The sequence below is a fragment of the Excalfactoria chinensis genome, chromosome Z, assembly GCF_039878825.1.
Source record: "Excalfactoria chinensis isolate bCotChi1 chromosome Z, bCotChi1.hap2, whole genome shotgun sequence".
Classification (NCBI taxonomy): Eukaryota; Metazoa; Chordata; class Aves; order Galliformes; family Phasianidae; genus Excalfactoria; species Excalfactoria chinensis.
Window position 1 is genome coordinate 37,267,670 of NC_092857.1, and position 13,520 is coordinate 37,281,189.

At 38.9% G+C, this 13,520-nt stretch overlaps 1 protein-coding gene across 2 annotated transcripts in view; it reads left to right on the forward strand.

Annotated features, from left to right (window-relative positions):
- Positions 1–12,332, forward strand: part of SLC28A3 (solute carrier family 28 member 3) — a 42,165-nt gene extending 29,833 nt beyond the window's left edge. For both annotated transcript variants that reach the window (XM_072359703.1, XM_072359704.1), the window contains 8 exons: positions 102–227; positions 1,375–1,505; positions 2,248–2,416; positions 4,167–4,364; positions 7,620–7,701; positions 8,730–8,828; positions 10,490–10,613; positions 11,044–12,332. In XM_072359703.1, the coding sequence (XP_072215804.1) occupies positions 102–227; positions 1,375–1,505; positions 2,248–2,416; positions 4,167–4,364; positions 7,620–7,701; positions 8,730–8,828; positions 10,490–10,613; positions 11,044–11,146 (1,032 nt within the window). In that variant the 3' untranslated portion in view covers positions 11,147–12,332. The remainder of the gene's footprint in view (positions 1–101; positions 228–1,374; positions 1,506–2,247; positions 2,417–4,166; positions 4,365–7,619; positions 7,702–8,729; positions 8,829–10,489; positions 10,614–11,043) is intronic.
- Positions 12,333–13,520: the final 1,188 nt, after the last annotated feature.

Genomic DNA, 13,520 nt, shown 5'->3' on the forward strand with positions numbered 1-13,520 from the left:
AAAGTGCAATACAGCCAGTGATTTTCCTGACCATTTAGTAAGAGAAATTTCTGAGGACTTACTGGGAAGTTCTGAATTTGTTGTTTGTTTTTCCATTTCAGACAGAATCTCCTCTCTTGGTACGGCCGTACTTACCATACATCACCAAATCTGAACTCCATGCAGTCATGACAGCAGGATTCTCAACTATTGCTGGAAGTGTCTTAGGAGCATATATTTCTTTTGGGGTAAGTGAGGAAGGAGAACTGAAAACATACGGCTTAGGTTAAATCATTAAAAATAGAATCCCAGCTAAAATATTGGGAAGTACACCTGAGTTACTCCTCTAACTCCTTTTTTTTTTTTTTTTTTCTTCTTCCTGAAAGAAGTAATCACAAAAAAATTTCTTGTCTCCCGATGGTAGAAGATAACATGGTCTGATCTTAAGTAGAGCAATACACCTTAGGTGTACAGAGAATCTTCTTGCCATAGCTGCAAGGAAATTACTGATTTCTGTACACTTCTACAGTCCAAATGAACTAACATGGAATATGCTAGCTGGTCAATGCCTGCTGCAGTGACACAGATAAAATCCCTTAGGAGTGGCTGCTAGCCATATGATCCTAATGACTCTGTTTGTGACCGATGTTCTAATTATGCTGTCTAAGCACAAGCAGTGAATGCCTTGTCTGCCACGAGGCTAGCAGCACATGGCTAGACAGAAAAGCAAGGCTGAAGATGTGATTTCTATCAAAGTCACCAGGAGATGGATGATAAATATGTTCCATATCTGAATAAAATACAACGGAGAGACAGAGGCAAGAAGGGAGGACTGCCTGGAAAGACCAAGAAGCAAAGAGAGGAAAAGATAGAAATACTGCAAAAGCTAGCAAAGAGGAAATTTTCTGTGTAGAAATTTGTGAAAGAAGGGGTGAAAGGGTAACGGAGAAATTAAGCCATGTAATTTTTTTTCTAACTACACTTTCAAGGGACAGTAAACAATGTTTACTATCAAGGAACACAGTTGCAGTATTACAGAAGCTAGCTCTGACTACCCTGTTCTTCTAATGCTACATCCAGGACCTGGATTTGGTTTTGGTCTGCCGTACATCTGGCTTTTTTGTTTCTTTCTTCCTTTCTTTTGATTTTTGGTTTGAATAGGGGAGAAGCAGCTCTCCTCATGGAAAAAGTACATCATACTTTTACTTCTTAGGCTTCCCCTGTCTCCAATTTTTCCCATTTTCTTTCTTTCCCTGTAAGTAATGTGATATTTTTAATGACACCCTGTAGAAAAATTATCCAGTCATCTAATGATTTTAATTGCTTTCTGCATGTTTGTTTATGATGTTCATGATGCAGTTATCACAGCATATTTTCTGTTGCTCAAAATTCTAGGTTTCTGCCTCCCACCTACTGACTGCTTCTGTCATGTCTGCACCGGCATCATTAGCCACCTCCAAACTGTTCTGGCCTGAAACTGAAAAGCCTAAAGTAACTTTGAAGAGTGGCCTAAAAATGGCAAAAGGGTAAGCTCATCTAGGTTCTAGGTTAATATTAATAATCTTGTGGAAACACAATTCAGAAAATTAATTAACTCCTCACACATAAGATTTAGGGGCAGCACCAGATGAATGGGCAGGCAATAAATCAAGTACATGCTGCTATATGCCAAGCTAAAAGTTTCTGAATTCATACCACCACTCACCTGAACAGGTGCAGAGCTGCCATGGACCTGGGACTGAAATGCCTGTCCAATGTGAATTACCAAAAGATTTTTCCTATTTGTCTTTGCAACAAATCTATAAATAAAATGAAACAAAAACAAAGGTAGAGCAACAATTTCAGTGAAGGCAGCAGTAGCAAAATTTTTGCCCATCTGCAGGAAGACTCACTTGCCTCAGGAATGACAGACAGAGCAGATCGTGTTGCAAGGGCTGCCTGCAAAACGATCAGTGCCTACTCCCTCATCCCAGCAGTGTCTCAAGCAGTCACAGCACTGCGATATGAGCTTGCCCAACCTCCACTTCCAAAACACTCCTTCTCTCAACCATGCCAGAATTCACCCTCAGGGTACAAAAGACACACCCTCCCACTACCTCCCAAGAGGATGGACACAAACCTGCTTCATCTGACCATTATTTTCCCTATGACTGCATAAGCAGCTCTAGGAGCTGATTCTTAATCACATTCATGCAACTTTTAGATCTGTGATTTTTCTTGAGTTACAAAATGTTCATACTCTGTTGTCTTTTTTTTCCACTGATAAAGTGAATCAAATAACCTGCTGGAGGCAGCCAGTCAAGGTGCATCCAGCTCTATTCTGCTGGTGGCTAACATCGCTGTGAATCTCATCTCATTCCTTGCCCTGCTGGCTTTCGTTGACTCAGCCCTCTCTTGGGTGGGCAGTCTGTTTGACTACCCACAGCTGAATTTTGAGGTATGGTCTTCAAGTCCTTAATACAGCTTATATGTGTACATAATTTGCCTTTCTTCCATTATACATCTGTGTGGTTTGTTGTTGTCATTTGTTCTGTTGTGTTTGTGTTTGTTTTTTTTGTTTGTTTGTTTGTTTTGTTTTGTTTTTTTGTTTTTTTGTTTTTGTTTTTGTTTTTTAATATGATCTGAAAATTTATACTTTTGAAAACGTATTCTTCAAAAATGTCTTTACTATCAAAGGGAAATTGTTGCCACGTATTTCTGTTCTTTAGTACATGTAAATTTCCATCTGGATTGTTTCTGATAAGCAGCAGTGCACTTTATTGAGCACTGTGTGCTAATACTTGCCTCCTCTGGCTTAGCTGTGTACTGCCAAACATCTCCTTCAGATAAACATTGAAGTGCCTTCTGCTTTAGATAACCACAGCTAGTCCTTAATGCTCACCAGCTTCACCTACGTAAGGACAGTGATACAAGACTGGACTTGTTACCAGCACAACTGTAGAACTACGCCCAAATCAATCAGCTGAGAAAACAGACTTTAAACAGGACTTACTTTTTGAGGTTTTTTTTTAGCTTAGGATGATAAATCATTTTTGACCCAACAGAACAACAATTCAATGGATTTGGACTTTCTGTTTTCCAAATTCCTTATACAGCAGCAGTGTGAAACATGGATATAGCACTGTGATACAGGTGCTGAAGAAGTGGATAGACACTCACACGGGATTTAGCAATATTAAAATACTACCCTACAGAACTTCCACAGATTATCCCACCACACAGACAACCACAGGAGAGGAAAGGCATGTATACACATACCTCAGCCATGTTCATTGCAAGAGTAGTGCTTCAGTAACTACTGGATGGAGCAGGATTTGGCTGAATGGATAAATCACAAGAAGATGCAGCACACAAGCATGTTTTCATTCAGCCATTCCTTTTGAGAGTCACTAACTTCTGTTGTGTTCTGTTCTGCTCTTGAAGAAGGTCCAGTTAGGTCTGTAAGCCTAGTGGGACTGTGCTGTGGACATACAGACTAGCCGTGCATTCCTGTTTTGAATGGAAAAGAAAGATGTTGGTGTGAGGGCATACTTTTTGGGGGGCAGAGAGACATGCAAGAACAGTAACTGCTTAAACATTTTCATTAGGTTCACAAAAGACTATCTGATCAAATGCTTTCACTGCTGGACCCCTGTTCTTTCACTTGCAAAAATAAGGTATACTGGAATATGAGATTTGTTTTTTCTTGCATAGTTTTTATGCTAGGAAAAACATGTATTGTTCTAATTATGTCAGGAGTACAGCTTTTAGGCAGAAATGAGCCCTTTTTTAATACCAGTTGGAGTTCAATAACTGGATTAGTAAAGCCTGTTCATTAAAACACCTGATTTAGTCAGCATATGAACCAGACTTCTCTATTCTTTTGCCAGCGCTGCTAACACCCTTTATTTTCTTCAAATGCTCTGTCCATTCTGAAGTCATTGTTGGGGGGAAAAAATGGCACAGAGACTTATTTTAAGTGTAAAACTAAGGACATATCCAATTACCTTTTTCAATCTAAACTTTGGGTTGGTCTTTTAAAAATTATTCAGTAATTCCCAGTCTCTCAGATGTGCTGACAGGAAGAAGACCAATGTTCCTATGCTGAAATAAATCTACTTTTAGCTTCAGTTTATGGAACTTACCAGATGTCATTGTTCTTTGACGAATTATCACTTCTAACCAGTTTTGTCTTACATATTTTGCAGAACATTTGTGCATATGTCTTTATGCCATTCTCCTTTATGATGGGAGTAGACTGGGAAGACAGCTTTATTGTTGGTGGACTTCTAGGTTACAAAACTTTCTTCAATGAATTTGTGGCTTATGAACGTCTCTCAAAACTGATTCACAATCGAGAAAAGGGTGGGAGCATGTACATAAATGATGTGAAACAATATATGACTGTAAGTAACATTTTCTTTTATGAATATTTATTTGATCTAACTCTTTTTAGCTGCAACATAAGTTATCTTTTAGAATAGTCCCATAGTGACTATTGGTGACATATTGGTTTAAACTGTGTCTTTCAGCAACAGGTCATAATTATTAAAATACAGTATTGTCTTGTGAGTCTGCCATGACTGTTATCACACTGTATATCAGACAAGCATAGTAAAGAAAGGTACAGCATGTGAGTAGAAAAGTTTTAAGAAATATTCTGTGTCCCACGGAACACTTTCCTAAAGACCAAGACTGTCTTCAAAGTGACTTTTTCTTACTTCATCCTTAGGTAGCACTGCCCTATGAGATACTCTCCTAGGAAAATTCTGGGCAAGAACTGGAGAATATTCCTGTCCGTAAACATTTATTCAAGCATTATGCTTCAGGAGAGGAATCCAGGAAGCTCTACCTCATACCATTTAAAATATTATCATCTCGTTGTCCATGACACACCTCTACTGGAAGTTATTATCCCCATGCAGAAGGCAGTAGTACAAGGCATATTACATGGCATACACTGTATATTTTTATGCCATATAATTTGCACTTATTTGCACAGGGGCAAAGAACACAGTGACCAAGACTGATTTTTGCAGCTGTGACTTTAGCATCCCCATTTGGTGAGCTTTGCTACCTTCACTGGTCCTTACTATTCCAGTCAAGATAAGCCATCAGTGTAGAGGACCTTTAATTAGGAAACCTACTTAGGTACAAACTTCAATTTTCATTTACTTTAGTATGATACTTTGGATACCTGCCTTGATACAAAACCAAAACTTTGTTCCTTAGCACTTGCATTCCTTATTCCTGGAACATATTTCACAAACTGAGGTATAAAGCCAGTTACTCTGATCAAACTCACTCACTCTTGCCCATGTTTCCATTATCTGTGGTCCTGGAGAAAGATCTCTGAGCTAGATGGAACTTTGATCAGCCTTGCTATAGTCATACTGTGTTCTACAAAGGGAAAATGGCTGTGAATTCAATGAATGCTTAGATTTAGTCTGATTTAGATCCCATCACCTGTATTTTACTTACTTTCTTTCTTTTTTTTTTTTCCAGTAAAATGCAGTATAAGACTTCTTTGTTCATATTTAATACCTTCAAAGAGCTGTATTAGCTTCCACAATAAAAATCTCTGAGATGTAAAAGCAATTTTGATTAATAACACTTGTAAAAATGGCCAAGTAATCATTTTAATTGGCACAACTGTTCATCCAAGAGTAATGTAGCTTCCAGTTCTAATTTCTGTTCCACATAAATACTCTCTAGTATGTCCAGTCACAGATATTCAGAGAGAGAAAGCAAACAACCAGTCCTTTTTACTGCCTCATCTGAGTAACTAATAACAAACCTTCCAGTTTTTTAAGCTGGAAGAATGCAAGTGAAAGCAGGGAAATCATAGTACACAAAGCCTCTTCTAGGAAGAGCAGGTAGAATGTGCACTCAAAACACATTTTCCTGCATATGTGCAGGCTGAAAATTTCTACAAATTTATTTTCATAAAACAGAAAAGAAAATAGAGAAACCTAATGAATAGGAATGAGAACACTCATTCAGCTGTCATGCACATACAATACAGTAAATAGAATTTCTGAGCTGCCTGGGAGAGACAGTCTGTTTGCTGAGAGATGCTGCATTTTTACCCAAAGTGTTGGAACTACATTTGTCTTGAAGTTTCTAGATTGGTTACACCCAAAGCCATTCTGTGTCCTGTAAGGGTCCATCCATGTTGGCAAAGGGCAAGCCATGCTTGTGTGTTGCCCAAGGGGAGAAAGACTGCTAAAGTCAGGAAGCAAATAAATTACTAATAGGGATTTGTAAATCATAACATTTACTTGCCCGGTATCATGTGAAAGCACCCACCCTGAAGGAAACACATTTCCATTATTTCTTCCATACACAGGGTGGAGTGTACACAGAGCAGCTGTGCTCATTAAGCTCTCTGCTTGTTAGGGACAGAATAACAAAACTTGAGATTTCAGCAGTGTTACAATGGCAGGCCAGCTATGAGCAGCAAGATGAATTAAAGCTCTCTGACTCATGATATGAAGTTCAACAAGGCCAAGTAAAAGGTGTTGCACTTGGATCAGGGCAATCCCAAACGTATACAGTCTGGGAGAAGAACTTATTTCAGTGAGCAGCCCTGCAGGGAAAAACTTGGTGAATGAAATGATGGTTGTGAGCCAGCAGTGTGTGCTTGCAACCTGGAAGGCCAACCATCTCCTAGGCTGCAGCAAAAGAGGGGTGGCCAGCAGGGAGAGGAAGGGGATTGTCCCCCACTATTCTACCCTTGAGAGGCTCCATCCAGAATAATACAACCAGGCCTGGGGCCCCCAGCACAAGAAAGATATAGTGATGTTGGAGCAGGTCCAGAGGCGTGCCACAAAGTTGATCAGAGTGCTGGAGCACCTCCCCAAATTCAAGCAGAGGGAGCTGGAATTTTTTTGCTTCAAAATGAAAAGGCCCCAAGGATACCTCACTGCAGGCTCTCCAATAAAAAAACAAAACAAAACAGGGCTTATAAAAAAAGATGTAGGCTGACTTTTTAAATAGTCTGATAGTGATAGGAAAAGAGGAATAGTTTTGAACTAGAAGAGGGGAGATTTAAGTTACATGTCAGGAGGAAATTCTTTACTCAGAGGGTGGTATGAGACAGTGTGGGAATACAAGAAAGACTTTACAGTCCTTTACTCTGTAAAGTCCTTCCTGTATTCCCACAAGACAGAAACAGACTTCTCAAAGAACATGTGGTCTCTGGGGGTGTTCAGGGCCAGGCTGGATGGAGCCCTCAGCAGTCTGTTCTAGTGGGTGGCAGCTCTGCCCATGGCAGAGGGGTTGGAACTGGCTGGGCCTTGAGGTCTCTTTCAAACCACATAATTCTATGAGTCTGTGAGTCTGTGGCACTCTGAAAAAATAGTATCTAAATTCTCACTATGAGTTAAGAATAATTTTTGTCTTTAATTACTTGTACTTATCAATATACACGAAGAGTAAATCTACCACATGGTCTGTGAGTCCTCAGATATGAAAGTTTGCATACCTGCAGGAAGAGAATGAGCCAACTTTGTTGCAAGTCACACACTGGGATAGCAACCATGTTAAATTTATTGTGATTTCAGTTCTCAGAGCCCTGGGCCACAGTGCCTTGCATTCAGACTTCTAAATCAGCATGAGCTGTCTCAATTCATTCAACTGAGTATTTATTTGTTTTTCAGGTCCGTTCTGAAACCATTGCCACCTATGCTCTTTGTGGATTTGCCAACTTTGGCTCACTGGGAATGGTAATAGGAAGTCTAAGTAAGAATACCATTCACGGATTATTTATTTAGCAAGCAAATAACAAGGGAACACCCAGAGGGATGGGCTGTGGGTGAAGCTTGGCAACTTTAGGGGCTGAGTCTCTCTTCCAAGAACCAGTACCCAGCTGGGCATGGGTGGGGAATGTACATGTTGTGGTACAGGAAATGAGCTGGGAACGAGGTGAGGGGACCAAGCCCGGTCCATAGGTCTCCCTGTCAAGAACTCATTCTGCCAACCACTGCAGCTACTGCAGATCTTAGGCATTGGGGTTAAACAAACTGTAGCTGTAGCCTGCTAGTATGAAAGACAAAATTAGTGTTTTTCTCTAAAAATGTTACACATACGTAACTGACAAAAAGGAAAAAGAAAGAGAAAGAGAAAAAGAAAAAGAAAAAGAAAAAGAAAAAGAAAAAGAAAAAGAAAAAGAAAAAGAAAAAGAAAAAGAAAAAGAAAAAGAAGCACAGACTTCTCAGATTAAATAAATAAATAAATAAATAAATAAATAATCAATCTAGCTTTCTCACTGAGACCCAGAATTGCTATTAGATCTCTTTAACATGGAGCCCAGATGGGTACTGCAGTGCCAGTATCAGGGCAGTGTGTAAAAGCAAGATCCTGCTGTGGAGCCAGATCCCAGTATAATGACCAAGGTTCACTTGTGAAAGCACCTATTGGCTGGCAGAGATGTGCAAATTGCTGAAACAAACATAATTTGCCTTTTTATGCTCAAGCCAACTTCTTAACAGTGTAAGCAAACCTTGCCACAAGGCTTTTAAATGTCCCTTATTTTCCTTCCTGATTTCTTCTGGTTAGAGCCACAGGGTGGGGCTTTTCTCAGATGAAGAGAAAGCTTGCAGGTTAACTTTTCTTTTGTATCCACATGTATTTATCACAGAATCACAGAATCGTAGGGGTTGAACAGGACCAGACGTTCCAGTGCTTGACTACTTTGTCAGTGAAGAGGTTTTTTTTTTTTTCCTGATATCCAACCTTGTATTTTATGCACACTTCACTTTTCTTCCTAGCAAGCATGGCTCCCTCCAAAAAAAAGGAAATCGCTAGTGGTGCTTTCAGAGCAATGATTGCTGGAACTGTTGCCTGTTTCATGACAGCATGCATTGCAGGTACTGTATAGGAGTTTGGTGCATTTGGTGAAAGTGACCACAGGGCGGCAGTGCATCAGCGTAATAAATGTATGTGCGTGGGGGGGGGGGGGAGGGTGGCGGGGCTGGGGAGCTCCTGTTACTTAAAACTGGTATTTTTTGTTTCAAGAGATTAAAAGTCAATGTTGAATTAAAAGCTGCTGAAAAGTGGAGTATATGAAATATATATTTCTTCAGTTTTAACTTTTTTGTTGGTCTTTGTGTAATACCCAACAAGAAAAATAGATGTTAGCTAGTTATAGTTAAAATAAAATCTCTTCCTTACACTGCTATCTATAGAAATAAAGGAGTAATTACAGGTCAGGAACAGAATTAGATGGGAAATAGTACACGAGAGAAGTGAGAGAAGCTACAACATTTTTATCTTAATGCTATAAAGGATGTTTGAGGCTAATGGTATTCCCATTGTGCATTTAAGTTAAAAAAGAACTGTCTTAAGGTGGGACTGAACAGGAGATCCTTGTTTGCACGTTCTCATATTCATACTGAGTGAAGAATCACAAGGAAACAGACACTCTAGGGAGGATATGAAAAATAACGCGTTAGTCTCGCAGGAGATATGCTCAGGTATGATTCTGCAGGCGGAACTCATCCCTAGTATATAATGATGTATTTCACAGTTTTCTTTCTGGGGCATGTGATAAGCACTGGTATTTATTCAATGAAGAATAAAACTGTTTCTTCGTTTAGCTGAAAAAGAAATCTATCTATAGGAACCAGGGCTTTCTTGTCCCTTCGTGATACACAGCAGCAGCAAAAACATACATGCTGTAAGAATAATTCTGATCTATTTTCTGAAGGTTATACTACTAGAGTACCTGAAATTTCATTAGGCACAGTGCCCCTATAATGTTTCAATACATGACACTGCTGCATATAACCGAGGAGTCAGGAAGTCTTACTGAAAGTTGTCATTTCACAAACTTGGCCTTAAGAATATAGTTGTGAACAGCTGCTGGGTAATCTTTCCAAAACAACAAAATCTGCCGTGGAAAGAAAATTACACTCTACCCACTTCTGGCATGGCAAATGCTTTCATTATATCCAGAAGGTGAAAGAGTCAAAGAATTTTTACTGTCTCATGTAAGACAACATATTAAAAACATAGCCACATTTCACAGCACTAAGTAGAAGGAAGAGCTGTTATTTTCACATTGCTGTGTCTGCATCCCTACACTGGATGTCACTGTTTGTACTTTTGGAGAACGTCTAGCAAAGCAGGTAGATAAACCACACACATTCTTTTAAAACAGAAGAAAAACTTGCATATATATTTGTGCTGCTATAAGTGTAGCATAGCTCCATTTTATTTATTGAAAGCACACTGACCCAGCACCAGCGTATATTTTTAGAAGCATGAAAAAGCATAAAAAGACCAAATGTTGTTAGTGCTGTGGGTCACCAGGGTTTAACTTCTCTAGGTAAAAAATATGTGATTCCTTAATTCAGTTCTGTAAAATTTTTGAATAATCCTAAAATTTTTGCGGATTTTAAACTGGCAGGATTTTATAAAGCTGTCACAAGGGATGATTTCAAATCAGACAGAACATTTTATCCAACCTTGCTCCAGCAACTGACACTCCCTAATCTTACAATTACCAGAATTGTTCCTTACTTAACAGGAATGCTGGCCGCCCCTGATGTGGAAGTTCCATGCCACATTTTATTACAAAATGCCTTCAACTCCACAAGTTCTCTTGCCAACAGCACAGAGCTGTTTGAATGCTGCCAGCAGACCTTCACCAGGTAATGCGGGCCTGAGTGTGCTCCACAAGTAGGGAAGGCTCTTCTGCAGGTGTTCCTCACCCTACTTCAGTCTCATACCAGCTGGGAGAGAGCTGCAGGCAGTAGGAACAGGTGGTGATGACACCCTCTGTCCCACTGCCAAGGTCTGGATGGGCAAGGGTCTCATTCATCAGCTCTGCACCTAGTAACGAGGAGCTCTTTATCTTTTTAGCAGCCTAACTAATTTTTTATTTTTTTTAAAAAAAATCTGTTTTCTTTTTCACCTCCTTTTTGTGAACTTGCACTTTTTAAACTTTTGAGTCATGTGATCATTGTAATGCATTTACAGTCCCTTTATAAAAATAACATGTCCATGTGTATGTGTGTGTGTGTGCGTGCATGCACACAAAAGAGGAGTAAATCTGATTACTGCTTTTCCCTTCTTCTCTAGGACAAACAGTTCTCACGAGAGCTTCTCTGGAGGAAACTATGGCTTGAGTTTCTGGAAAAAATGTTGCCAAATACTGAATCAAACAACTTTTAATTGCACTTGAATTAAGCCTTAGTCTGGAGTGGGATATTCATAACTGAGAACTGTGTTTGTTGGCAGAAAGGCAGTTAAAACTTTTCTTTTCTGCAACTGTGAATGATATGGACCTTTGTTTCCTATCTCCTGCAAGCCTATTTCTTCTGACATAGATAGAATTCGTTTCAAAATTAAACTGGGATGAAAGCAAGGGACTTCCTGCTATAGATCTGTTCTCCCATTACACATCATAAAAGGAGGAGAATATTTCTGATTTCATTTCTACCCTGACACTGATGAATCTGTAGCGTAAAACTACTCTAGGCATGAAGAAAATTATGCTCAGAGGATGCAATTACAGAAAGTTGTGAACTCCAAATAATATTTTTAGAATTACCATCCCTTCTGCTCTTTTTTGATACTTTAGAAGTGATTTAACTGCACCAAGGTAAATAACTCTGTTTACAGAAATCTCTGTACATTTCTTCTGGTAACTATGGCTACATGTGAACTGAGCTTCGAGCACGGGATGCACCTCATCCCATTGGTCACCAAAGTACCCACACCAAGGACTAACCACAGTGTGCCCCAGTTCATCTCTTTCTGCCCTCAGCAGAAGGTAGGAGGCATCCTGTCTGTATCTGGATTCAGGACATCCAAATCCCAAAGGAAGTTTTCCACATCAGTTCTTCTCAACCTTTATTGCCAAAGGTTGATCCCACAGTCACCAAGAGGGGACTCACTGTCATATTCCCGACAGAGCATCAACAGCATGTGGATAAGATCAAGCCAGAATCCAACTCTCTGTGAAAGCGTCATTGGTGGATCTCAAATAGCAGACACTAAATAGAAGGATGTGCTATCAAACAGAATATGTCAAACAACAACAAAAAAAGCCCTTCTTTTATTTCCATTGCTTAAGTTTTCTACACCAGGGAGGAGGGTGCAGGACTGTTTCCAAATTTCAGTGAGACAAGCCCTGCAGTATGTTGCATAATAAATAGGTATTTTAGTAAGATAGGGAAAATGAAAAAACAAACAAACAAACAAAAAACAACCAGGAATTTTGGTAGTGAGTAAATATGACATCCTTTCAGGTGCCAGGAGTCCTGATTTCACACATTACTGAGTTTTCCCACAGTGATCTGTGCATTTCTCAGCCATGGAAAGGTCCTTCAGGGGTCTGTTTGTTGCTGCCTAAAAGCAAAAGCAAAGTTCCCAGCACATAAAGGAACATAAGATTTATTTGCTATATTCCTTTTTTTTTTTTTTTTTTTTTTTTTTTTTTTTTTTTTTTAATTCTAGGATGTAAGATTTACTTGTTACATTCCTTTATTATTTTCTTCAAACAGCTGTACTGCCTTCTTTACCTCTCCCCACTCAGAACGCTGTGTTTGTGTGTGTAAATATAATAAAAGATTACTTACATTTAAGTAAACAAATACGAGTTTTCTTAAATAAAATTTGTGTATGTTTTTGAATCTTTCTGATGGATGAGGTGTTATCTGCCACAAGTGAAGAATTCCTATTTAAAAAGGAAAAGTACGTGTGTTATGTCCTCAAGTAATTCCCTTGTGGGGGGCTTAAGAATTGAAAAATTACGTGTAGATTGTTTTGCAAAATATTTGTATATATATTCCTATCCATGTCACTAGTAATGCCAGAAACTTGGGGGAAAATAAATAAAATAAATAAATAAATAAAATAAAAATGGCCAAATTCTGAAGTACAGAAATGTCAAATAGCCTGAACACACCCTCTACAGCATAATTCACACAGACAGAGATGAATCTATCTATTCCAACAAAACAATATGCATCTAACTTCTCATCTTTCCATTAATTATTACAGAGTCTGCTCTGGGAAAATGGGATTAATAAATTTAAACAGCTGCCAATATAGCTGTTTTCAGTAAGCATTGATTTGGACTTATCCTAAAAGGTCTGAGTTTCCTGTAAAATTCAGTTTAATGACTTAATTCTCCAAAATGCAAATATCACTACTGTTTCTGAATTTCAGTACTGGTTGCCTGTTGTTAGGTGTTTTCCTTTGGCCTCATTCTCTAAGATTTAGGAAACTGCGTGACAACCTCTGTTTTCAGTGCTCTTAAAGTGTATTCTACTCCTGTTAGTTGCAGATCATGCTCAAATGCTTGATGCAGATGTGTCTTAAAGATTAAAACAGTTTCATGCACAGTTTTTATTGACCATTATCACTGTAGCACAGTGTAGCTTTCAAATAAGTTCTGAGTTAGCTGATGTGAAATACAGAATTACATGTTTTCAAGAGAAATGAAGCAGAAACAATAACTGTCAAACAGATCGTCCAACGGTTTTGCTGCTGTCTCAGTCAAAAGGTGATACAGATGGTGCATTGCATCCTGAATGTAACAAAAGAAGCGG